The sequence below is a fragment of the Rhipicephalus microplus genome, chromosome 8, assembly GCF_043290135.1.
Source record: "Rhipicephalus microplus isolate Deutch F79 chromosome 8, USDA_Rmic, whole genome shotgun sequence".
NCBI classification, from domain to species: domain Eukaryota; kingdom Metazoa; phylum Arthropoda; class Arachnida; order Ixodida; family Ixodidae; genus Rhipicephalus; species Rhipicephalus microplus.
In genome coordinates, this window is record NC_134707.1 from 119,454,967 (window position 1) to 119,482,531 (window position 27,565).

At 47.7% G+C, this 27,565-nt stretch overlaps 1 protein-coding gene across 1 annotated transcript in view; it reads right to left on the reverse strand.

Moving 5' to 3' along the window:
* The window catches only part of LOC119164577 (putative diacylglycerol O-acyltransferase Mb3761c), a 593,703-nt gene that overhangs the window by 145,660 nt on the left and 420,478 nt on the right, over nt 1-27,565 (reverse strand). The window contains exons 4-5 of the mRNA XM_075872525.1: nt 24,486-25,025; nt 6,618-6,903 (exon numbers count right to left, since the gene is read on the reverse strand). Coding sequence (XP_075728640.1) covers nt 6,618-6,903; nt 24,486-24,795 — 596 coding nt within the window. The 5' untranslated portion in view covers nt 24,796-25,025. The remainder of the gene's footprint in view (nt 1-6,617; nt 6,904-24,485; nt 25,026-27,565) is intronic.

The following is a 27,565-nucleotide window of genomic DNA, read 5'->3' on the forward strand; positions in this document are numbered from 1 at the left end:
AGATGGAGGCGCGGAGCGACCCAGGTAAGCGGACACCTAAGACACTGGTAAGACTGATTGATAAGAGCTTGAAAACCTCGCAGTATATTCAAAATATTCTAACTGTAGTCATCCTAATAAGGCTTTGGAAGTGCAACAGATAATGGAAGTGATTGTGAAATTGAATTCGCCTAATTGGAAAAAAAAACTTACGTGATCAATAGCGGAAACGCACAAGACTTCATCATCAAATGCGCAGCAACACCTATATTTCTATTCGTGCTTCTTTGCCGAAGCTGATATAACCTTATACTAATTATTTACAAATTTATTCAAAGCTATCGGTTCTATATCATCTGCATACCTAACTTTTTTATTGTATTCTCGACATCTAGCCCGTAACCACAGATGACCACATCTTATCTATTCTATTGAATTACCTATATTGCCTTATTATGCTATTGCCTATTAAAATATACCCGCTCTTTTTTACTTTTTGAAACACGCCACAGTACTGCCGCCACAAGAAGGCCCACCTTTCGACCTATTTCTCGTTCTTATAAGAATACTCGAGTGTTGACGATGCAGAATCCTTGTTTACAAGTTTTTTCAATGCCACAACTGCTGTGAATGACAGTTACACAGCACCAATTTTACCGAAAAAAGTGGCTGAGCCTTCGCAACGCCATTGATATTTTGTTCTCTGTCAGGAGCGTGCAGTCACAGGCTGAAATAAATAGAAGAAACCACATTGGTTCCGCAAAAAAAAAAAACAAACACGAAAAGACAAGGCATTGGAACTGCGAATGGTGACAAAGGAAATCGACGACGAAAGAACAATGGCGCGACCTCTTAGGATGAGCCTGTAAGCCAGGATGTATCACGTGTACCGCATTCTGTGAAACTCCAAGCAACCCTTCCCTTCCTCCTGCAGCTGTGAGATAAACTGGGCCAGCCACACCGGAGGGTGTACGAGTGAACCCCCGAGAACAAAGAGTGTGCCCGGACCCAAGGTCTGGACTCAAACGCTGCCGCAGAAGCGCCGACCGGAAAAAGCCTCAAAGGACACTTAGCCCCGACTTCCGTCCCCGGGAGACTTGAACACCGTGGTGGAAGGGGCGAAGAAGGAACGAACACAGATTCACTGCAGCCACCGCTGAACAATGGGTACGCCCCCGGTATGCTCCGCGAAGTAAGAGAAGTGAAACTACAACAGAGAGCGTAAATCAACATCAAGCAAATAAATAAGCGATAGCGCGCAGAGACGCGCCAGCGTCGAGTTTCCGCGCCGGAAAACATGGGCACAATGGCCTCCGTCAGTTATCTTGTCAGCCTGCCCCGTCCGTGGTGCGCGTTCTGCTTGGTGAGGATTTACCTCTCGTACAGTTTGCTCCGGCCACGAAACATCTCTCTTTCTACCTTTTTTCCCCTCTTTGGTGGGTAACGGGAGATGGCCTAAGTAGGGGGTTGTCACTTTATACGGCTGGCTGACGAGCCCAACAGGCTATCTGAGAAACCACGCTGTTTCTTCGTCTTACTCTGACTCGTCCGTGGTTGGCATTGCACTGAGGATCTGCTTTAAGAGATACTCGATGCGGACGGCTCAAGAGAAGGCTGTAAAGGGGTGCAAGGCTAGGTCAGTTGGATAAGGCACACACAAACTCCCTAGAACAACGTTTTGAACTAACAACGGACACAGACCTTTATCATGCACTCCCTTTTTTGAGCTGCTCTCAGAAGTACAATGAAGGGTGCAAAGATGTGTCCCTATAGCGAACCTGAAGTCGATGTGCCCTCACATCTCCTTGTAGAAGGAATTCCCGCATTGAAGTCCTCGCACGATGCTTTTTTTTCCCTCTTCTGCCCTCACACTTCTCACCTTTTAACTTTCCTTGCAATACACAGAAGCAAACTACTCGAGCGCCTACATAGCGTTTCTCCGCAATCACTCTACGCCGATATTTCCAGCCATTGCGAATTCCAAGATTGCCATCACGAATAAAATTGCAATAGTGTTTTGTCGGTTAAAACGAAAATGTGTGAAGTCAAATGCTGGCGATGTAAGGAGAAAAAGTTACTTGCTTTCCGCGGAGGTATAAAAGTGTCCTCTTATTAAGGCATTGCAGGAGGAGATAGCGTGTCAGTGTGTTCTAACTTTTTGCAGTTTCCCTAATCTGTGACTGCTCTTAAATCGCGAAGGTTGAAGTGCCCTAAATATATTTTTATGAGAATATAATAGGCGTCGAGTATCCATCGATGACTCACACATAGGGCTGCTTTACGGTGTCTGAAATGCAAACAACCCTACTTCGTCAAGATTTCTGCAGGCGAATATGATGACAGTTTTTTATTGATTTCATTAGCTATAAAATGTGCCTCAGCCAGAAAGAACACTACATACTCACCTCTCTATCTCACCATCGTCATCCATTAATCTTTCTTTTCCCCTTTCCCTTCCCCCAGTGTAGAGTAGCAGGCTAGAGGAAGCTATCGCTCAGGCCGACCTCTCTGCCTTTCTCTAAATAAGCTTACCTCCTCCTCCTTAGACTTGAATCGTGTTAGCTAAACACCGCTGCTTCAGACGTACACCAAATTGATCATTGGTATTAGAAAATACGGTCTGAAAATAGGTTTCTAGTGAACATCACTAGGACGACACGGGCACCTAATATTCGCTGGCGCCTGAAAGGGTATGTTGGCTGTACGTAAAAAACAACACGCCTTTAGCCAATTCAATTTCAGGGAGGCAATAGTAGGCCACAGCAGTTGCAAATGTCGCGAAGGTTAAGGCAGGGGTGATCGAAATCATTAAAAAAATAGCAGTCATGAAGTTCACATCCCGTGTCAAGCTCGCCTACTGTGCGTAACAAACGTTGAAATGCTCTACGGTTGCGATTGCTTTCTTTTCCTTTTTCCTGTTACTCATCTCTACTGCAGGGGAGCATACCACATACTACCTATTAGTTAACCCATTCGTCTTTATCTTTTCATCTCTAGCCGGTCCGCGGGCGCTGCTTCGCCACATTGCATTGGACGCAATGCATTCAACTATGCAGCCGCTTATTTTATTCTCATTTATTGCGCGCCCACTGCTGTGTATCTCAAGTCCGTGCCATAGAGAGACATACCCACAAAGCGGTCCTGTTCATCTCCTGCAGTCTGTGTAGATCCTCTAGCGATTTGGCTTGCACTCATTTCAGCAGACTCTCGATCTTAGTGGAACAGTCACGCGAGGCCGACTCAATTTCCAGGCACGACGGCGCTCCCCGAATCGAAAACAGAATCGAGGAATGTACTTGAATGTCGGAGTGCAGTCGCCTTCAAAGACAGAGATACACTAGCGCGGTGAGAGTGCTGTATAAAGCACACCACAGCACTCCGGCTTCCGAAACGGCCTATAGGTGCATTATTCGGCCAAATGTTATGTTTCAATATTTACCGATACAGTGCTCTGCGCGTTGCCGCTACAGAGGATTTTACTCTAAAGTATCTCGAGTATGTACCCGAGCACATTCGTGCAGACTGTAATTCGAGCGATGCTTAAGTTGGTGGTTAACAGACGAACCTCTGTACCGCGTATGGTAAACACAGGAAACATGCGTGATAACATGCAGTACGCGGTCGAAACGTGCATCGCGCGATAAAATGGGCTCAGGCATAGTTAAATATATTTACACGAAAAAAAAATAATCTTGTGCAGCTCTTTGAAGCCAGTTTTCGCGTTAAGAGGCGTTGCTGTCGCTGTCGGTGGCGTATTCGATAGACCCGAAAAAAAGAAACGGGAAAAAATGCCCAATCAAATGGGATTTCAATTCGGTCCCTCTGCCCAGAAATTTAGCATTCTACGACACAGCTGCATTGTTTATTTTTATTGCGATAGCAATTATATGGACACCCTCAGCTGGGTTTCGCCGCCGGTGTCGGCGTCGACGTGGACGTCAGCGTCAATGTCATGCACCGTATACGTATACGTATCTATATATATGAAAACGCGAGAAAGAAAAAAAAATCCCAGAAAAAAAGACTCCGGCGCACGGAATCAAACGTGGGACCTCCGCGGCGTGAATACGAGGTGTTAACCTCTGAGTTACCGAAAGGTATACCTCCTTCATGGTTCAAACGGCAAGCTATTGTTAGCAGGAATCTCAAGGGTGGGGGGGGGGGGGTATCGTGTTTTTAGCATTATCAGCAAGATGGCGCAGTGAGCGCGCGCGGCGGCTCTCATCTCTCATGCGGAATTTGGCCCGTGTAAAAGAGGGTGTACGCTCGATCACGCACGCTTACATTGCAGTGAGGAGAATCGTACATCTTTGCTAGCCTTTGGGTTTCATATGAACGGGCACACAAAGGTCACTGCATTTATTGCACAGCCTTTTTTTGCGAAAAGGGCGCGCTTTTCAGACACAGCGGAGTAAGAACTGAGACGCTTATTTGCATTCATCTGAACCTGTGAGTACGTTTCGTACGTCATTTGTGCGTGAGTAGCGCGGGGAACTTTTAGATCTGTTTGCCATTATGCGCGTGAACTTCCAATTTGTTGCTATCGCGTTCGATTGCTTCGCTTATGTGGCAAAGCTGTGAATTTCCCCCCTTTAACGCTACTTGAAAGACATTTACAGAAAGGCCATATTAGGCGCAATGTCGGGCAAGGAAGCGCGTTAGTCAATGTAATGTAGCATGGCTGAATAGTAACATTACCAAAGCATTTTTAGTTTAATGCTTCCGACCCGCTGCATAGTGCCCAGTTTTAATTCTTGATCGTCATCAGCCACATGAAGAGTCAACGCAGTGCACAAAATACCCTAGAGAAGTTCACATCGTTTCCCAGCAGAGAGTCGCATAAGGGCGTAGTGGGCGCTGTCTTCCTTCCCAAATATTATAATTTATGGTGTCGTTGAGAACTTGTGGAAAGGAAAAAGAACATACAATGTTGGACTTGCCACAGCATGAAGGTTGGCTTCAGGCAGTGTCATAATCACCGGCGAACATTTTTTTTAAACAGGACTACACACGCTGTCACTACTCATTCTGAAAACAAAAATAAACTCAAAGAAGGGAAAAAGATGTGCATCCGCGAATCATAGGTCAAGTGCTGATACAAAAAGAAATGAATTAGGGGTGTCAAATCACCCAAAAATTTTGAGTGAAAAATCCAATAGCGATCTATTCGCTTGAAGGGAGCCGGCCGTATTTGAAAATATGATTATTTCTTAAATACTTTCCAAGCAAACAGCGACGATGAAAAATGATCGAAGGAATGACAGCTTAGAGCCGCATGGGGTAATTATTTTCTCATTTTCATTATCTAATCACCCTGCTGCATGCAGCTCATGTGCTTACAAGTAAATCCAGGCCATATTTATCACACGATGAAAGTCTTACGCACAAAACTTCAATGTAGCCGACGCAATTGTGTCGGCTATGAGTTACATTCACTATGTAATTCATGATGCTGTTAACTGATTAAAATTGCTTAATATTCAGGCATCAGTTTTACTTGAAAGCTGGTGACTAAGTACAACCTCTCTAGCACTCTAAACGTTGCTATATTTCCGCCCGCACTTACAGAACATTTCAAAGGCTCTATAGTTGCTGCTAAGTTTGTAGCATTTTTTTTATCGTAAAAACTAATCGTAAAGTTTCTTTGTGAAAGCTCGTGAATATTTGTTTCAAATAGCATGTTGCATCATTCTTGGGCTCTTTTAAAAATTGTTGCCTTTGCTGCCCAATTATGGTTCGAAAATTGTTGCCCTAATGTTCGAAAGCTATGCGAATACCATTCGATTCCTATTAAATTGAAATATAAATATTTGTATTCACAACTTCTAAAATGGATCATGTATGGACAAGCTGAACTCAAACAAAGAATAGATGCTTATTTTTGGCCCGAATTCGAAAACAATCCTCGACTATAAACTCTACCTTGAGGGATCTTTGAGACTTCACGCGTAGACATCGCAACGCCAAATAGTCCTCAAGGATCTATTAAAGTCGAGTTTTGAGTCGAGGAGCGTTTGGGAATGCGGGTTATGTCTTTCACTAATAGCAGCAGAGCTATGAAATTTATAATTGGCAACCGAGTAGTTGTAGCACAAACCCACAGAAAAGTGCATAGAAATTTTCTAGTTTAGAATAGTTAGTCCTGGGTCCACGATAAAACCTGGAAACATCGCTTTTTGGGGGTGGTCGATCTACCACTTGTGCTCACAAGGATACTAGCAACTGCAAACGCGAACGCGAATCATTCAACAACGTGAAGAACAGACGCTGAATGCAGAATATAAATTTTGCGGTACTCCACAAGGTTGAGGGAGAATTATCAAAGCGATAATTTATGAGCACCCGCGCTTAGCATTGGCTCATAAAAAATCCACGCCGAACTCTCAGAAACGAACGCTTCTAGGTCAGAGAAAATTCCTCCTGGTCCTGCAATACAACCCGGAATCAGTGTACTTCTGGTAGATGCGGAAGGACAGTCGTTTCCAAAGTAAGCGAACGAGGCTGCTAGATCAATTACTCGTGGCTTCGTAATGGACATGAATGGTTGTCAGGCATCGCTTTTGTACCCCTTGTACCACCACGCGGTATTTCTCAGAACTAATTTCTAGTAATAGAACTAGCATTCACAAGGGACCGACCTTCGAAAGATGCGTTTCCCTTCGTCGTTCGTCTTATCCAGGATCCGCTCGACGATGAGCTGGCTGAGCAGGGAGGCGGTGAGTCCCGGCTCCAGGTAAAGCACGCAGTGGGCCACGTGGAAGTTGAACTCGGTGTCGTGCAGCCAGTACGTGTCCATGGGCGACACGAACCGCTTGTCATCCTCGCACAGCACTCCCTCCCTGGCCGAGGCACAGGAGGTACCCGCATGACGCAGCACCACGGCCACCGGGAGCAGCGACAGCAGCAGCAGCACCAGCGGAAGACCTGCGTCAGCATAAACGAGCCTGGATTTCAGTGTCCTGTGCTTAAGCCCTTTCTTCTCATCAGCGAAGAAGCACGTGCATGTCCCTTCGAGTTCTGTTTAAGTGGCCTGTGCTTATGCGGCACTGCGGTTGATTCCGACAAGCTCTACCAAACGAGGCCAACAAATAGTAATTTGTTAGTTCCACCACTGCCCCTTCTGAATTATTCTCTTATATACCCACAAAAAACTCCAACACGTGGCGAATGTATACCTGTAAATTATTCTTATTCCCCGTAGGGTACTGGTATGTTCATCGTTAACCAACTTAAGGCCACTGACTCCATGGCTTCGAGGACGGCGTCACGGAGAACATTGTCGTATGCTCCTTTCACGTGACTGAGCATGACAACATATATTTGTTAACATGTCTTTTGACGCTGTGCATACGTGACAAGATCGATAGTATTGTCGATGGAACATCAGTGACCACAAAAGCAAGCCAAGGCGTTCAAGTATATTTCGTTGTATTCAAGGTACAATTCCAATTGATGTGCATTGTTTGACACACAGTTATTTACAAAAGCGGACTTTATTTGAAAACACAGCAGATGGAAAAACCTCCCAACACTGCATACAGCGTGGAGTTCGGCATGGTGGCATATCGAGTTCAACCCTCTTCAACCTAGTTTTCATTGGTCTTGTGGAACGACAGCCGAGTCTGGTCAAGATATCTATGTACGCTGACCACATGTGCGTCTGGGCATCTGAAGTGACACGGCCGCAGCTACGCGCAAGGCTTCAGAACGCTGGAACTGCAGTACCAGTGTACTTAAATAAACAGCGTCTGAAGATCTCGCCAGCGAAATGCGCATTGATTGGTCTCAGCACCTCACATCGTTCTTCAATGTCTCTTAGGCCGGCCCACCTTTGGGCAAGTGACGATGCCATGTAATGGCGCTGTCATGTGACGTGACAGTGTGTGCTGGAGTACTGGCGTCATGATGATGTCATAGTGTAGTAACAAAGTTTGGTAAATTATAGCGCCATCACATGGTAATTTCTGATTGACTCCAACTTCTGGATGACAGCAATTGCGTATTTTTGCGTCTAATGAAGATTAGAGGCTTTTGCCTTACATAAGGCAAATAAAAGCCGATAAAGAGGAAAAATACACGCACAAGCGTAAAGAAAAACGCTACAGTGCGTGAGGTGTTCGGCGAAGCCCCTTTGTCGGAAGGAATTCGCTTGCACATTCTTCGGCATTTCGAGAATGCCGGCTCAGAAAACAGTCTGTCGAGTAGGAATGTCAGTGGTCTGTCGCGGGCGGTTGTGTCTCGTTGCTGTTCAATGAGAGAGGACACTATCGACTCTTTCCTTACCGTCGCAATGGTTGCAGGCAGCAAAGTCAGACATTCGAGTACCGAAAGCAAAAGTATTAGCAAACAATGCACCAAGCCAGGGCCCGAAAAGAACAGATGTCTCGGTTTGAGACAATCGAAATTGGCCGCTTGTTTGGAAGGACGTGTCTAAGCGATGAAGACACGTAGACAGTGACGAAACCGGCCTGTGTCACATGAACTGCGTGGCATCATCCACGGATGCGCAATGCTTCGATACTTGATAGGTTTTTGACGGCAGTACGCTTTCCTGCACGCTGTTTTTAATTGTTTCTGGCCGCCTCGTCAACATTTGTGTCCGTTCTTCATGACTTGATCTAGCAGTCAGTAATGAATATTAGTCGATTCATTCAAAATATTCGAACATTTGTTCTTGTTTTTTTTATGAGAGGTTATACGTTTTCCTGATGTATTGACAACCTACATGTTCTAAGAGCGCCAGACGCATAGCAAGAATGAGCTCTCAATGACACGCGATGCATTCCCGTACTTGACTCTATATAATCTAAAATCTCCCTCGTAATGATGCGAAACTATACACTCAGTAAAGATATCACTATGACAAATGAACTTAGCAAACTAATGTAACTGAGATTCATTAGGTTCCACTTCGTCAGCCATGAGAACAATGTCGACGCAGTGGAACCACAGCTTTCTATATAGCGTCCTCACTACAATAAGTAAATTTGATACTTTACTGATATGTGTGCTTCACAGGACATGTACTAACGAATCAAATGCTACAATCTACTATGTTTGATGCATCTCTTCGTACCGCGACTCACCCCTTTCCGCTTGCAGCCTCCCCGCTCTGAACACGGAAGTGGGTTGTTGCGCACCATTTGCATTTCTACCAAAGCTCGCACAGGCCGCACTTTCTGTGGTTTCGCACAGTTAAACACAATGTATCTGCACTAACTCGCTCAGTTTTTCATCTGGCACATTTCCGAGCCTGAACTCGGCGCGGTGCCGCTGCCAGCGTCGTAGGCTAGCCGAAGCCCGACGCTAAAATGTTGTGAGCTGACCAGGCCCGGCCCGACGGAACAACACAAGAGCCCGGGCAAAGCGCGGTGCGGCCAGGAAATATGAAGGATAGCTGCGGGACATGATATCGTGATCCGATACGCTGTAGTTTTATTCAAGATCTCAAGTTAAACGCAATAAGGAGACGAAACCTGACAATAGCCGAGAAAGTGGTATAAGAGCTGGGGAAACAATTCCAGCACTACGTCTACGTTTTCGATTTCAATCGGGCTTCGCAACTGGCCCGGCTCCATTGAAAAAAATAAATAAATAAACCCGAGCACGACCCGGACCCGAGATGAAAAAGGATGGGCTTCCGCGCGGGCTGGGCTGGCCTTCCGGCCTACCCTCACTTTTGCACACCTCTGATTTTTACAGGATGATGCCGTCCACTGCCACATCATTTTCCTTCACTGCATACTATCTATCACTATTTTTTCTTACGTTTAAACATCTCACGACACAAGACACTTCATTCTTCACCCTTTCACTCTCACACGTGCTACGAGGTGGCATTTGGGGAGGTCACCCCGCTGGGATTATCAATATCGCTGTAACATCACACGAAGAGACCATGCGCGATCGCATTCATTACCTCGCCCGTATTTCTCAAAAACTGCTCACTACAGTTTGCCCTAGTATATTTTTACAGTTGTTTCTTTTTACTTCATAAGGAACAACGAATATGTTCCATTTCATATGTTTATTTTTGCGTTGTCCTTAAATTATTGTAATGCTCATTCGTTAACCTTTAGGTTCAGAAAATGATCTCTGAAAATAGTATTATGCTGCCGGTGCTAATTTTATTCCGACCGCCATATGCTAAGAAACTAGTTTTTTTTTCTCCTGTAAACCAGCTTGCAGCGATTACAGCCGACTGGAAGTAGTTCTTACTGACAATTGTCTTTTCACTATCTTCCTGCTTCGATGCGTCTTTCCTATTCGTGTCCCTCAATTCACGTTTAATTTCCAATTTAGATAACGCTTTCCTGAACGACCTACGCTTTGCACGTATTTCTCAAACTAATGGCCTCGATATCTCGGAGTGGCGCCCTGTCACGTGTGACGTCTATTACAGGATTCCACTTTTGACCGTGCAGCAGACGCCACAGCTCCTGTACGCGGATCGTCTGCTCCGGACGGAAACTTTTTCGTCGCACTAACAGCCTTGCGAGGGTCGAAAAACGCCTTGAACGGCTGTTGTTGAGTGCGATTATAATCTTGTTTTAATTGCGCCCCAATATGCACGGCCAGGAAATCCCCCGGATGGCCGACGATAGCACCGGAGCCAGCGACCGCATTGCGCGTAAGAAAATAAACCTATGTGCGCGCGCACGCGCACGCGCACGCGCGTGTGTGTGTACGTGTGTGAGAGCGTGTGCGTGCGTGTGTGTATGTGTGTGCGTGTACGTGTGTGTGCGTGTGTGTGCATGTGTGTGTGTGTATGTGTGCGTGTGCATGTGTGTGCGTGTGTGTGGGCACGCGTGTGTGTCCGTGTGTGTGTGCGCGCGCGTGTGTCTGTGCGTGTGCGTGTGTGCGTGTGTGTGTCTGTGCGTGTGTGTGTGCGCGTGTGCGTGTGTGTGTGTTTGTGCTTGTGTGTGTGCTTGTGTGTGTGTGTGCGTGTGTGTGTATGTGTTTGTGTGTGTGTATGTGTGTGTGCGTGTGTGTGTGCGTGTGTGTGTGCGTTTGTGCATGTGCGTGTGCGTGTGTGTGTACTCGCTCGTTAGTCGCACTTTCCACCGTACAATACCATTCGTTCATGTGTGTTTTTTTGTATGCTTAAGTAATCGTGCTTTTATCTAGAGTCGGCAAGTATGTAGATAAAGCTTTTGAAACGTCGTGGTGTCCAGTGCCATAAGTGGGGACGGGGTGGGTGTATCCACACGATTTGCTTAAGAGCTTGTATTTAGCTCGGCGAATTGCCTGGTGAACCATGCATCGCTCACTTTTGAGAGGTGGTTTTGAGCGAACCCTCTGTAGTTTATTATCTTATGTGCTGTTTACTGGCATGCCATTTCAGCGCTAAACATGCTCACGGAATGTCTAGATAGCCGTTTCTGTGACTGCCAACTGCCTTCACTAGCGCACGGCCGGTGTGCCCTCGCTTTTGGTGACGGGGAATGCAACACGCTAAGCAACGAGACGCTGCACCCACGGTTGCTGAAGCGATATTCTCGAGGCTTCTGCCTCGCTGCAGAACTTTTCCACGACCGAGCAACGCGAGTTTTTGAACTACTATGCTACTACATGGGCTCATGAACAGTTCTGAAATTTTCACCTGCAAAGTTTTCGGTGTATATATCGCAGGTACACCATTTGGGTAATAAAACAACTTTGCTTCCTCAGTCTTACTTATTGTTCTTCCCTTTCTGTCTCGCGCGCAATTAGAAAGGCACAACGCGTAATAAAATGGCATATGTATAACGGCTCGTAAAACGTCCGAAATTGAGAAACATTTGAACTTTGCGCCATGTAGGGCCAATGCACGACGTCGCTACCACTTCTGCCTATTTGCCCAGCGCAAGACTACAATTAGTTACGACGTAACTACAGAAGAAGAGACAAGGACAGAAAGAGTGGTCTTTCTGTCCTTGTCTCTTCTGTAGTTACGTTGTAACTACTTGTAGTCTTGCGCTGTGTAAGTATGTTGATTCCCTATCACCAATTAGCCCAAGCATCTGTCTTACCACGTCTGGCTGTGACGTCATATTGTGTTTTTTATTTTTGTTAGTTATTATTAGTTGTACTCTTCATGCGTAAATGGCAAAGGTGACAACCAGCCGCCGGCTGCTAGATGGGTGGGGTTCTATTGAAGTTCAGCCATACCAACCCATCAATCCACATATAACGTGGATTGACTGCATGTCTATTGCGAAAGAGGGTGCTGACCTGTTGCCCTCTAAGCTTTAACAATTTTCCACGTGTCTAATACGCGCGAGCATGCGATACGTGCCGCCAAAGCCACTGTCTCATTCAATGCAGACCCGCGCTCTTGCCGAGGAACGCCTCCGCGTGCTTTCATTTTTAACGGGACATGAACGTTCATATTTCTTTGGCGGCACTCCGCCATCGGTTCACCCTTGTTCAAACCATTAACAACGCGGGGCTGCCAGATAGCCTAGTTTCACAGGCAGTGGCTTTCGCGCACTTCCAGTTTTCCTTTCTTTCCGCACACGTCAGTTATTCCTACTTTTTTTTTTCAAGTTAAGTACTCATTCTAGAAACCAAAAGAAACCGCGAGAAACGGTGGTGTTATTTTTTCATTCTCTTTTCCGGAGGCTGCTAGAACCGTAAATCCCTCTTTAATGAGAAAAAATGACACATACGCCTGAGCTTCCTAATGGAAAAGTTAAGGAAGCCTTCCTAATGGCCTCGTCTACGAGGTAAAAAAAAAAGAATAGGGTTTCTTCACTTGTATTGAGTCTTTATGGCGATTTTTAGCTGTGGCACTTTAGAGATTTTCACACCCTCTCATTCGTCTTTGTGTCTTATTGCTTGTCTTGCGAAAAGTTCTATGAACAGATTTGCGAGAGCAACCGCGTCGGTGAAACATCACTTTCTTTTGAGCACCGATAACGAATTGGCGCCGGATAAGAAGTTAAACGGCACTTCATTTGGATCCAAGCCGGACAGGTTCACTTAGTTGACCGAGAAAGAAATCAGCTGGTACTTTCTACGTTTGCTGGAATTTCGCGCTTTTTAAGCCGTTCATATCGGTTTTGTACTGACTCAACTGCGCTCGCTTTTATGTGTTTCAGGAAGTGTTACACCGGCATGTGAGGCGCAGTGCGTGGGATATGCGGCGAGCTTATCTTCGCACGACATTCAGAAGCTGTTTTAAAACGGATTACCGCAAAACTTTTGAAGTTTGATATGGACTGCCCCTGCGATGCGGGAAAAAGAATTCAACACATTTTTGTCTTATCTTGCTCTATAAGATGCTCAAGAAAATACCGAGGTCACGCGCTTTGTATATATAAATATATATATACATACTGAAGAAGTATTTCGCATCGGCCAAACGTACTCGGAAAGAGAAGAGGCACAACTTAGCGGTTGCCTTATTTTATTTCCGACGGTTTTGGCCGGTGGACCGATCTTCATCAAGGTTTGCATTGATCTTCATCAAGATTTACATTCATCATGCGTGTGTGCTTGGTAAAGACACTTGCTTTGTGGGCCTGGAGGCATGGCTTTAAATAGGAGTTCAGAAAAGAGTACACTCTTAGAAAGAAGGTTGGTATATTCACTAACTAAGCACTAGCCCATCACTTGTGACGGAATCCACTAACCAGCTAGTAAATGCTGCTAGTAAAACCCTAGTGAAAGGCACTACCTCGTTGGGCTCGTAACAAACACTAGCCCGAATACTAACAGGCTAGGTAAAAGCACTACGTCGTTGGGTGGTTAAAATCACTACCTAGTTAGTAAGTGAAATGGTATAGTGCTGACTCGAGTGTTTAGTTCATTACTAAATTGTTAGTAACCCTCGCAAATTGAGGTTTACGCCTATTTTGTTAAATGTTCATGTGCGTGGCCATATCAATATGATTCTACTACAAAAGTATAAGATAAAAAACGAATTGTCATGGCCATTGTAAATTATTATTGCTTTTTAATTACATCATGTAATTATACTGGGGTAAGTGCGCATCACAGCAACATACTTCTAGATAATTGACAACATGATCATATGATCAAGTCAGATTCACATATGTATGATTATATGTGAATCTCATTTGCTCATATGGACTCATATGAGCATATGATTTTCAAACTCACTTGACTATATGCTCATATGAGTATGAGAACTCGTATGAGCGGGTCACGAGAACACGCATGCAAATGCATGCACAAGTACATCTTCAAGATTTGGACATAGCAGAATCCCACTGTATCAGCAGTTTGAAGGCTATATATACCCCTGCTTTAGGACCGCACACCGCGTACTGGTTGGCAGTCACATAATTTATAAGATAGTTATTGTTTTCTGTGCATCATCATGTGTCCTTCTATCTACTTATGTGTGTGCCAATACATAGCACAAAACTTCTATACCAAGGTAGTCAATCAAATTAGAGCTCGCCTAAATATTGCCTACGATGTCGCCATTGCGGCAAAATTTACTGCGGAATCTACGAAAGATTTGGCAACGTAGGTGGCTTTGTAGTGGCTTTGTTAAAAACACTAAACCCCGTATTCTAGAACCTCCCTTCACTCAACGCTTCACTTTCACTTGAGAAAGCCGATGGGAGCCCCATCTACAGGTGCGGCAAGTCACTGCATATTAGCGATAGTCTGCTGATATTCTTGAGTAGCGCAGTGTCATTTTCTGCCGAGTGGTGGCGCAGTGCTCAACTCTGTCAAGTCAAGGGTGAAAGGTCGAGTGGAGGAGCGTTTGTGAATACGGGGGTAAGAAAGGTTGCCTGGTTAGTAACGGCTAAAGTTACTAGCTGTACTAGCAGGTGGCTAGTAAAAGTATGCCGCGAAGGTTGCAAAATACTCCGAAAACTAGTAAACACACGCGTTTGCTAACTGATCCCTCACTTTTTTTCTAAGAGTGTACACTTTCTGTTTTATTTCTTTAAGACGATTGTAGTGCTACATTTTGTAAGACAATTTCATGTTTGAAAGTTGTAGTAAACAACAGAAAAGCCGTTGATTTTTTAAGCTCAGATGGCTGTGGGCCTTGCCTGGTTGCCTTCTGGTCAGCGCGTTTGATGGCCCGGAACTGTCCATCCAGACTTGTGGTCGTGAGGGTTTTTTCCCAGGCCTCACTGGACGGTGAGTGTCCTAAGAGATCTGGTGCGAATGGTCCTTGCTGCATCTCCATATGATGTGGTCCATGGTCGCGGTCTGTGTATTGCAAAAGGTGCAAGTAGATGCAAAAAAGACTAGGTAGATGTGTCGACAGACGTACGGCGAAAGAAATCAGTGGGTTTGAAGCTACTGAAAAGTGATTTCCTGAACTTTCTATACTTTCGGCTTTCAGGTGGGGCAGTAGTTTTGTTTGCTTAGTTAGTTTGTGGTACTGCGTGGTATAGAAAAAGGTGAGGATTGATTCGTTTGCTTCTCCGTCCTGGTCCGAAATCTGGCCCTCCGCTCAGCGTACGAATCCTCAAGCTTCTTTGTGAGCGGCTTCTTTGTCCAGGTTGTCTGCGTGTCCTGAAAGCCAGACGAGTTCGATGAAACTGGGATCTTCTTCAAAGGTGCTTCTGGCGGCGGTGTTGCCTGAGGTGTTGCTTGCTGCTTGGGGCAGATAGCGGAAGATGCGTGCTGTGGTTTAGGAGACCATGTCACGCCCAAATCAGACGACGGCCGATATAGAGTTCTTGATGACTTTTTGAAATCCGGCCATTGCAGCAAGGGCAATGGAAGCGTCTTCAGCCTCGGTTGGGTCTTGTGTGGCGGATGGAGCCGGCGCATACTGTGGTACGCTCTCTATCAACACGGGTGCGTTTCGCCGTGACATTGAGGGCATAGGCATGCCTGGTCGCTCCGTATCTCGCCGCGTCGACATGAGCCGCTTTTGTGTCCGTATTCGCTATGTGCTGTGAAGGTTTCTGGTATGGGCCGACACTCTACCGTCGTGAATTCCCGCCAACATCTCTTTCGGCAACGGCTGTACTACGAAGCGCTTCCTGATCAAGGGTGGCAGTCAGGTCAAATCTGATGCGCTTGGTCATGAACGGATGCCAATAAGTTGGAGTACACCTCTTCCGCCCTTGCTGTGACATAATCGTTCGATTTGAGCACAGTTCGGTAAGCTTCGATGAGCTCATATATTGTATTGTGAATTCCGAAGCTAAGAAGCTGCGTTGTCGATGTGGCGCGGCAGTGACCCAGGGTGATCTTGCGTACTGTGCGTATAAGTCTCTCTACTCTTTCTTTTTCGGTATTGAGGAGTCGTAAGTACGCTAAGGCACTAGCGATCCTTGTTACAAACGCGTTTAACAACTGAAGAAGCTTCCTTTTTTTTATGCCCTGTTTCCTCGTCGAGATTCTTGCTAAGAGCCGGGCAGTCTGATGTTGAATTTTAATGGCAGATGCAGATCAAGTTTTTCTGCTCTGAGCGGAGCAATTACATTCTAATGGCAAACTGGGGCGTGAATAGTGTGTTCCAATGGTATGTTGAGAGCAACCGCAGATCGCGGATTGCTCCGTGGGGCAAGAATTCTCGCTCCGTCGAAATCTGCGGATTTGACCGGAAGTTCAAGTGACGTATTCTGTGCGCCTGCCTTTAATATAATCACCAATGAATGTCCGGAAAACGCCTTGCACTCTATCGCACCCTCTCGTGCTCCCTAGCTAGATTTCCGCTCACAAACAACTCCCGTCGCGATGCGCGCATTCTAATCGCAGATTTGGCGAAAGCAATCCCGCTCGGATCTGCGCGTTCCATTCGCAATCTGGCTTAGCGCTCGCGATTTGACATTAGAATTCAAAATGGGGGGTGGTCACCGGAGACCACTGTGGTCTAGTGGCTAAGGTACTTCGGTGCTCACCCGCAGGTGCGGGATCAAATCCCGACTGAGGCGGCTGCATTTTTGATGAAGGTTAAAATGGCGTAGGCCCGCTGCGCAGCTTTGGGTGCACGTTAAAACAACTCCAGGTAGACGAAGTTTCCATGGTACTCTACTACAGCGTCTCTCACAACCAAATGGTGACTTTGGCGCGTTAAACCCCACATATCAATCAACGCTGAGAATTGACCACGATTCTGCGTGCTGTCGGTCTACTGCTTTCGACATGTAGGGTTTAACGTCCCAAAACCACCATATAATTATGAGAAACGCCGTAGCGGAGGGCTCCAGAAATTTTGACCACCTGGGGTTCTTCAAGGTGCACCCAAATCTGAGCACACGGGCCTACAGCATTTCAGCCTCCATCGGAAATGCAGCCGCAACAGCAGGAATCCGATCCCGCGACCTGCGGGTCAGCAGCCGAGTACCATAGCCACTAGAGGTGTTCTGCTTTTGAAAGAGTTCCTGTAACTGCTTAATCACGTTTATTTTGAGCGTTACAAGTCTTCTTTTAATATAGCAAGCCGTTACCATGAGATGACGTGGCTTTACACAACCTCTATGCTTTTGTACCACGTTGCGCGCACCTGTGTCATGGATGGCTTGTCCCGTCGTCTTTACTCTCTCGACGCACGCTGCGAGACAGGTCACCGAAATCGTCACTGCGCATATGCGCGGCCGTGCTTACTAGCAGTACACGTCATTTCTGAGACAAATTTTAGGTAGGAAAACCACGTCACTTTAAAATTTTTGCGAACCGCAAACTGCGTGCTCTGTTTCTTGAGCCTGCAGAAAAGTTGCTCAAGACGCGTTGACGAGCATGGAATCATTAGGTCATGCTAAGGCAGCTCCACTTTAACGCTGTTATGCCTGCGAGTCCACAGCGAACGGCCGTGCCTCTGAAAAAGGCAATCTGTGTCAAGGCCAGTCCGCCTGACGCGATCAACAACTCAACGGCGCCTCTCTGGCGTGCACGTGCAGTGAGTCAGCCTCGGCAAGCGACCCGTCGAGTAAACAACTGGCATCTTCATGTCTGGGGGTCTGACGCATTGCGCGGCGACCCCATTGGAGGAGTCTGCCCTGACGACCAGCGGCGCTTCTGATTGGACATTTTGGTTGGACCCGGCGCAAATAAAAGAAGCCCTGCGGCGCGTCGCGATCGGCGGCCCTTGGTGAAAGCTGACATGTGTGTCAGAACGGACCCGTTTGAGAACAGACCTATGTGTTAGAGAGGAGAGCTCGGCTCTTCGAGTCTCTGTCGGCCCCAGTGCCGAATTTGTAATGCCTCTGTATATATGCTGTACATAAACCTTGTTTAACTCACCGTCGTCTCGTCCGCTCGTCTTATCAGCTCTGCGCAGAAGCAGGCGCGAGCTGAGAAACATACGCTACCAAACAGCTGGTGACCTTCCCGGCGGAGTTGGAAGCAGTGGCGCCTTCGGGACCGTGTTGGCGTCCCGGTCTTCCGTAACAGTGGTGGCAGCGGTGGGATTTCGAGGCGCCCTTTGTAACGTCGTCGGAGGTGCGTTTCACAACAGTGGTGGCAGCGGTGGGATTTCGAGGCGCCCTTCGTAACGTCGTCGGAGGTGCGCTTCACAACAGCGGTTGGCAGCTGCGGGATCGGCCGGCGTCAGCGACATCGACGCGGTGAGTGCCTGATGTTTTCCCCTCAGTTCACCAGACTACTCTAGCTCAGGTTGTAGTAGTTTAGAGAAGGGCTGTGTGACGCATTGAAGTGAGATTTGAATGTTTCAAGCTAAGTCGAAGCGCTTTGAAACCAAAGTTAATGCGGAGGGTGTAAAAACGGGAGTGTTTAAAATTGCTTGCGCGTCTTGCTAGTAGGCTTATAGTGGGTACGGAAAGTAGATTCTTAACAGGGGCAAACAGCAAGATGCTAGTGTCTACGATGGAGAACCTTAAAGTGAAGGAACTCATCGAAATTTGTGAGGAACTCAGCATTACTTTGGTCCATGCGAAACGAAAGCAAGCGATCCTTGAGATCATGAAGGATGAGGGAGTGTCGGCTGAGGAAGTCGATGAGGCCTGGGTGGATATCAAAGCACGCCGCGAGGAGGCTGAAAGGCGAGAAGCTCGCGAACGTGAAGAGGCTGAAAGGCGAGAAGCTCGCGAACGTGAAGAAGCTGAAAGGCGAGAAGCTCGCGAACGTGAAGAAGCTGAAAGGCGAGAAGCTCGCGAACGTGAAGAAAGGCGAGAAGTTCGCGAACGTGAAGAAGCTGAAAGGCGAGAACGCCGCGAGGAGGCCGAGAGACAGGAGCGCCTCGAGTTGAAACGAATAGAATTGGCAATCCTACAGTGTTCGCAGGCGCCTAGCGTAGCTTCTGCGGCAATTCAGGTCAGCGGTCAGAGAATTCGCGACCAACTGCCACCGTTCGTAGTAGGCGAGGACATGGCGAAGTATCTCGTCAAGTTTGAACACGTCTGTGAGCGAAACGCTTTGGAGCGGTCTTTTTGGGCGCGGAACCTGTTAGCTCTTCTTCCCGGCGAAGTGTCCGACGCGATAACTTGCTTGTCGAGGGAAGCGTTTGAGAGCTATGACGAGGTTAAAGAAGTGCTCTTGAGACGTTATAAGTTGTCACCCGAGGCTTTCAGGCAAAGGTTCCGGTATGCTAAAATGGGGAATGAGTCACACGTTGACTTCGCGTTTCGTCTTAAAGCTGATTTAATTGAATGGCTCAAGGGCGAAGGTGTTTATGACGACCGCGATAAAGTGGTGGAATGCGTTGCATTGGAGCAATTCTACCGCTGCATCGAGGATAATGTCAGGCTTTGGCTGCAGGACAGACTTGGTGAAGTACAGCTAAACAAGGCAGCAGAGTTAGCTGAGGAGTATTATAGTCGCCGAAAGTTGCACAGCAGGGCAGTGCACGTTGAAAAGGATGAGAGAAAAGAGGGCTTTTCAAAGAAACCTGATCAACGGAGACCCGCTCCGCACCGTAATTTCAAGAAGGACCCGTGTCTTACGAAGGACTGTGTAGGGGAAAGGCAAACAGAAGGGGAGAAATCGAGTGAGGTTTCTACCACACAGGCATTTGAATCGGAAAACAAACGGAAGCCGCTAATCTGCTACAACTGCAAAAAGGAAGGACACATCGCGAGAAACTGTCAGGAAAAGTTTGCCTTCGCAACAATCCGAGAATCAGAAAAAAACATGCGGTTGTTGGAGCCGTATCTCCAAGAAATTAGGGTGAATGAGAAAACGTGCCGAGCACTTAGAGACTCAGCGGCAACCATGGACGTTGTCTATCCTTCATTGGTGTCTCCGGATGACTTTACAGGAGAATGCGCGTGGATCAGGCAAGTCGACGAGGAGCAGTTTGTTCGCTTACCAATCGCCACGGTTGTCATTGAAGGCCCGTTCGGTAAGCTTCGCACCGAAGCGGCTGTGTCTGCCGCGCTAAATGATCGTTTTCCTTACCTTTTCTCCAACAACTCAGAGCAGCTTCTCAAAGAGCAGGGCAAATCGTTCTTCCCCAACTTAGCGTGCATGGCCCTCACGCGATCGCAAGCGCGGAAGCTATCGCGGCAGCTTGCTCTGGTTCAATGCAGTGAACTCTCAAGTGACCTTGTCGGCGGGTCGACGGAACCCCAGAAAGGAAATTTTCCGCATGAGTCATGTGAGCGGTCACGCGAGCGGCCCGTCGCGGAAGCGGCCGGCGAGGTATGCGTAGGGGGAGACGACATGGCGCCATTGAGTCAGAGCGAGAAGGTTGCAACGCTCTCGCCTGTAGCGGAAAGTTGGAGCGAGCTGCCGAGAGTTGATCGAGAGACACTCATTCGAGAGCAGCGTGAGGATCCCTCGATTGAAGCGCTAGTGGAAAGCCACAAAAACGCGGCACAAGTGCTGTCGAAGGAGCACTACGAGAAATCGGTGAAGATGCGCGCTTTTGAAGTTGATAATCAGGTAATGCTGCTGCAGCCGTCCAAAAGGAACAAGATTGAGATTCTTTGGGAAGGGCCCGCCAAAGTGATATCGAAGCTTCCCGATACGAATTATAAAGTGAAATTAGGAAGGCGGCGGAACAAAATTTATCACAGTAACTTGAAAGCAGTCGTAAATTTACTTTTAAGTGCTTCAGAGGAAGAGGGAGCGGAAGTTTTGAGTACTAGTGAGGTAATCGAAGGGGGATCGAAAGTAATCTGGGAGGAGTTAAACCTAGAGCCTAGGCTAAGTGAAGTCCGGAAGGAGGACCTGAGAAGGATTGTTTCCGAGTTCGGAGACGTGTTTTCGGACCGCCCCGGAAACACGAGGGTGATCGAACACGATATCGAGCTAAGCGGGGAGGAGTCAATCCGTAGCAAACCGTATCGCTGTTCCCCTGTGCAACGTCGCAAGTGTGAGCCGCTCTTGGTGCCGCATAGGTATCGTCGCCTAAAAGTGGCCGGTTACTGAGGTGAAGCATGTTGCTTCACAGCGCAACTTTGACGTTCGCTATCAAAAAAAGGGGGGAAAGCTAAACGCGAATGCAGGTGCATTGAGCAGTGCGTTCTAGCTAGTACCTTCTCAACCTTTCGGTTTCTCGCTGGCAATTCGGGGCAAAATTTTGACCTCATCACGACCTGGTCTGAGCGCTTTCGTTCAGAGTGACCTCAAGGGGCCAACTTTATGTGGTATTCTAATTCGTTGCGTTGTTGTAAGTGTGAAAAATTCAAGTTCTTACTTTAAGAGTCTTGTGTCCCACATGTGCCTCTTGATGTAGAGGGAACAAAATTCCGATAGACACGTAGATAGGTATATGTTGTACTATACTTTGTCTGGTGTTCTGTTGGGTGACCGAAGGCACTTGCTTGTGTCGTGTGTTGTCTGTTGTCGAACCGTTCTTAGCAAGTTGCAGAACCATCGACAAGTGCTGAAACCGAAGATGGTCAGAAGAGACGAGCGAAGTTGGCCAGCAAGTTGTGGCGACAAGCCAGTGGAGCTGGGATCTGTCGTCAAGAATGGGATGTGTTCCCGGAACAGAGTCTGGAGCTGCATTCTCCCCATGGCCCTGGAGGCGAACCTGGAGGGACCTGGCGAATGAGCGCGCCTGTCATCCGAGCCCCGTGGAAGCAGCTCGTCTTTTCGGCGCATTGTCTGGCGGCGGGGGTGCTGTTATGCCTGCGAGTCCACAGCGAACGGCCGTGCCTCTGAAAAAGGCAATCTGTGTCAAGGCCAGTCCGCCTGACGCAATCAACAACTCAACGACGCCTCTCTGGCGTGCACGTGCAGTGAGTCAGCCTCGGCAAGCGACCCGTCGAGTAAACAACTGGCGTCTTCATGTCTGGGGGTCTGACGCATTGCGCGGCGACCCCATTGGAGGAGTCTGCCCTGACGACCAGCGGCGCTTCTGATTGGACATTTTGGTTGGACCCGGTGCAAGTAAAAGAAGCCCTGCGGCGCGTCGCGATCGGCGGCCCTTGGTGAAAGCTGACATGTGTGTCAGAACGGACCCGTTTGAGAACAGACCTATGTGTTAGAGAGGAGAGCTCGGCTCTTCGAGTCTCTGTCGGCCCCAGTGCCGAATTTGTAATGCCTCTGTATATATGCTGTACATAAACCTTGTTTAACTCACCGTCGTCTCGTCCGCTCGTCTTATCAGCTCTGCGCAGAAGCAGGCGCGAGCTGAGAAACATACGCTACCAAACGGCTGGTGACCTTCCCGGCGGAGTTGGAAGCAGTGGCGCCTTCGGGACCGTGTTGGCGTCCCCGTCTTCCGTAACAGTGGTGGCAGCGGTGGGATTTCGAGGCGCCCTTCGTAACGTCGTCGGAGGTGCGCTTCTCAACAACGCATACTACTAACGCAGGCTTATACGTACATTTTTATGGACTAAATTTTTCTAGTACAAAACAAGCAAACAATATTTCAACACTATAAAAAAAATCGCTGACCACGTGCACCAGTCCACGGTCACATCAAAAGGTGCATCGGATAATAAAAGTTTCTGCTACCAGGTGGCGCCAGGGGCTAGTTTTGCTATAAATAATGGATAATAACTTTTAACTGCACTTCTCACAAGAAAAATAGGGTTAGTCTGAGTCGCTATGAGAGACGGTCTTTTCATCCGTGCCCTAATATCATTTCGGGTTCTTGGCAGTTGTCGGTTTTAACAAGAATTCACGTTATTGTTGTTTATGTGTACTTTTCACTTTGTTGTAGCACAAGCGTTAAAACAGGCCAAGAAAACTTCTATTTGCTCCACCCACGCCAGCGTGTCAAACATGTGAATGAGGAAATGAACAACGTCATCATCGTTTCCTGCGGTAGAACCGCAGCACACTGGAAAAGTAGGTTCCTACCACTCACTGATTCCAACTACCTGCGAATGCACTGTTTATGCACTCGAGGCTCCAATAAGCATTCGGACAAGGCTTAAAATTCTGCATTTGGATCATAGCATCTTCCATAACGAAAACCAGCCAAGCGCAATGTGAACAAGCGTCTAATATATATTGAACTGCGGCGTTCGAGACTAGTTTCGTCCGCACCATTGCCGGTGCAAAGCGCAGAGGGCACGCTTTGACAGTGCTACTACTGCACATGACGCACCCTACTGAAGTTGATGTCACGGCATTGTACCAGCATCTGAAGAACCCCAGCGGCTGCAGTCACTATTCTTTGGCAAAAAAAAACAGCGTATCCCACGTATTTTGCGAGTCGACGTTACGCGAAGCATGCGGGAAGAATGTGATTGCGTCGTAATTATGAAAACGTTACGAAATGGCGCTAAAGATATGTGCAAATGTTGTAAGCATAGTCGCATAATAAAGATTCGCATATGTTTTATATAACTAGTTCAGTTTAGACTTGGTGTAATTATGCCAACAGCAACACGAACGTTAGAGACGTCAGAATAGGTATAGGCTGATATGTAGCGCCTGGGCTAGAGCGGATGATAGGCCTGAAAACTGCTGTATAATTCAACTTCTGTGGATGGTGCTTAGCCACAATTGACGTAAAGCCGGTGTGAGCGCTGTATCATGTCGTAGTATTAATGTTTATCAAAAGGGATAAGCAGCATTTCAACCATGATTGGCGTTTAACCAGCATTACGCCTGATTAGTCTCTCTTTCCAAGATAGTATTAAAACCTGGCGTGGCTCTGTGGTAGAACCCTTGATTTCCACGCAGAATGCTTGGGTTTAATTACTGCTGAGGACCTGATACCTGCTCGTTGCATTCGTCAGGTCAGCGCTGCCTATTGCACCTTTATTGTTAACGCTCTCGCGTTAAAATTCCGAATCATGTTCTCTCTCTGTCTGTCTGTCTGTCTGTCTGTCTGTCCGCCCATCCATCCTCACCGTTCCTGGGTAGACAGAATCTGTCCATCACCTGTGGCACATACCCGCCCGTGGTAAACGGGTTTATGCCACACGTATATGCCGGAAAGGGTTGCACGACGCACGTGACGAAAATGTGGCATTCTTCATGTCATGCACAGCGAGTCATAATCATCAGACCATCTTATCTTCCCATACTAATTGTGGTGCACTCCTAGTTGAGGGGGTGATCGCGAGAGCCCCAGTAGGCGGCTAGATAGTCTGATACGTAGATAGACGTTTATAGTGCCCACCGTACGGGAAAAAAATGCTTCACATGTGAAAATACTACCAATGACAGAGTTCATCGCTCAGCGGAAATAGGCGTTAAGCTACGATACTCACCAATGATGGCGCAGACGGAGACGAATGCGATGGAGGCCACAAAGTACCAGGTGAGGTTTCTATCTACGGGATGGGTGAGAAGCTTGATCGGTGCGCTCCGCATGTAGCGTGGAGTCACCACCGGCGGCTCGGTTTGTTGCTGCGACTGCTGCTGCTGCTGCTGCTGTAGCGGCTGTTGCGACGGCACTGACTTGCACGTCCTGCTGCCTACACCAGCACCTATTGCACCCTGGTCCAAGTCAATGATCACCTGTCGGTGATCGGCGACGGAACCGCGGCTCGAGTACGGCGGCGGCCGGCCGTCCTCCATGCGTCGCTCGCCGGCGGGCGATGCAGATCACCGGCTGGGTCACCGGCCGTCCGACAGTGCCATGGGGGTGGCCGCTACAAGAGGAGGACTCGGGACACCCACGACGGACTTGGAATCGCTATCGACATCACTTTCCTCGCTGCTGACGCGCTGGCAGGACGAGTTTGTACTCCGGTATTCCGCATCCAAGCGGCCGCAGGGGCCGGACGGGGACGTCATCATCGTTCCTCCTGAAAAAAAAACACAAAAAATCATATTTGAATATTTCCTAAACGTTCCATGCGTGGCAGCCTAAGACAGAATCATTACAAATCAAAATTATCATCAGCCACGCATTCCACACAGATCGTGTACCGGCGAAGCTGAAACGTGTGGCCACGGTGTTTATGACGAGCCGGTATCTTTAAAAGCGTTTTGTGTTGTATATTTAGCACCAAAGTAAAAAGAAGGGCGTTTGAAAACTGCATGCTTGGTGAGGCTTTTGGCGAGTCTTTTCTTTCTATGCGTTGCAGTTCATATTAGCAAACGGCCCAGAAAACAAAAACACAAGACTGACACACAGTACAACTATACGAGAACAAGCACCGACTTCAACTCTAAGACATTTTATGCAGAATTCAAACATATTGTTACGTCTACGAGAAAGGTTTATTCAGAGCCGACGTAACGGTCGACTCGGCGGTATACAGCAGTGAACGCGCACCAGCGAGCTCTTGCCACCAACCGAACGTCCTCTTCTTCTGCCCCCACCATGTTCCCCGCTACACAGGTGCACATACCTAAAATACATATGTGGTAACATTTCTCTCCGCGCAGACGAAGCCCACTGGGCGAGTCAAACAGTCTCACGAGGAATAAAGCGCTTCAAACGTGCAACATGGACAAGTTCAGTTTTTGCAGACCATCAGCCGTTCGATTGGAGACGCGCTATGCGGTAAACTAAATCACTGATACGGTCTACAACAAGATAAGGTCCCGCATAGTGCGCTAGCAGTTGCTCGCTCAAACCGCGTTTTCTAGTTGGTGTCCACAGCAACACTAAGTCGCCGCGATTGTACGTCACGTGTCGGCGTCGGTGGTCAAAATGTGCCTTCGAGCGATCTTGCGAAGCAAGAGTGCGCAAATAAGCAAGGCTTCTAGCTTCTTCGGCCCGACAGATGATCTCGGATATGCAAGGATCATGGCGGTCCAAACACGGGAAGATGGTATTCAGGGTATGACGAGGTGGTCGAGCATATAGTAGAAAGAAAGGACTGTAGCCGGTAGTTTCATGCTGAGCGGTGTTGAATGCATATGTGATAAAGGGTAGAATACTGTCCCAGTCCTTGTGATCTGATGCAACATACATAGACAGCATGTTCGAGAGAGTTCTGTTCGTTCGTTCAATTAGACCGTTCGTTTGGGGATGATATGGCGTAGAGTGCCGGAACCTTGAAGCACAGACACGAAGCATCTCTTCCATCACGTCTGCTGTGAATTGTCGGCCACGGTCACTGATAACAATTTTGGGAGGGTCATGTCGAAGAATTACAAAACGTAGCATGAAGGAAGACACATCAGCTGCAGTTGCCGATGGTAGGGCAGCTGTCTCGCAGTACGGTGTTAAATGGTCAATGCAAACGACTATCCAGAAATTTTCATCAGAAGACCGGGGAAAGGGTCCAAGGAGGTCAATCCCGACTTGCTCGAATGGAGTTCTAGGGGGCGGCACCGGATGTAATTGCCCTAAAGGAGCACTTGTTGAGCGCTTAGGACGTTGACACTCCTTACAGCTAGACACGTATTGTTCCGTCGTCTGGCGCATTTTGGGCTAGTAGAATCTTTCTTGAAGACGGCAAAGAGTTTTCGCTGTGCCTAGATGACCGGATGTTGGGTCATCATGCATAGCCTGCAAAACATAAACGCGAAGACTCTTCGGAACCACCAGAAGATATCGTCAGCCGGTGTTGGTGTAGTTTTTTTTGTAAACTAGCCCGTCTCGGATGCAGAAGAGCGTCGATGCTTTTGGTTTGGCAGTAAGAAGCTGTTGTATGGTGCTGTTCCTTTGTTGCTCATCCTTAAAGGTCTTGTTATCGGGAAATGGTTGGTCGAGTGATGCAATGTAGGTATCGAAGGTGTCCGCGTCACATTCCGTCATTGGAAGCGGTAGTCGCGAAAGACAATCTGCGTCAGCATGACGTCGGCCACTTTTATAAGACACCGTGAAGTCATATTCTTGTAGACGAAGTGCCCAGCATGCCAGCCGACCAGATGGGTCATGCAGATTGACCAACCAGCATAGAGAAGGATGGTCTGTCACGACGGTAAAGGGGCGTCCGTACAGGTAGGACCGGAAGCGCTGCACTGCGAAGATTACTGCAAGGCATTCTTGCTTTGTGACAGTGTAGTTACGCTCGGACTTGCGGAGCGAGCGACTTGCATACGCTACGACGTGTTCTTGATTATCCAAGCGTTGAACCAGGACAGCACCTACACCAATACCGCTGGCGTCTGTGTGAATCTCAGTGGGAGTCAAAGAATTGAAGTTTCGAAGAATCGGATGAGACGTCAAAAGAAACTTCAACTCCGAAAAAGCAGACTCGCATTCCGGGGTCCAGTCAAACTGCGCACCTTTCTGAAGCAGACACGTGAGCGGGTATGCGATATTGCAAAGCCAGGAATGAATCGGCGAAAGTATGAACAAAGCCCCAAAAAAGCTGCGCAGTTCTTTCACCGAGTTTGGTTGCTTAAATTCCTCCCCTGCGGCCTTCTTGGCGGGATCCGGTCGTAT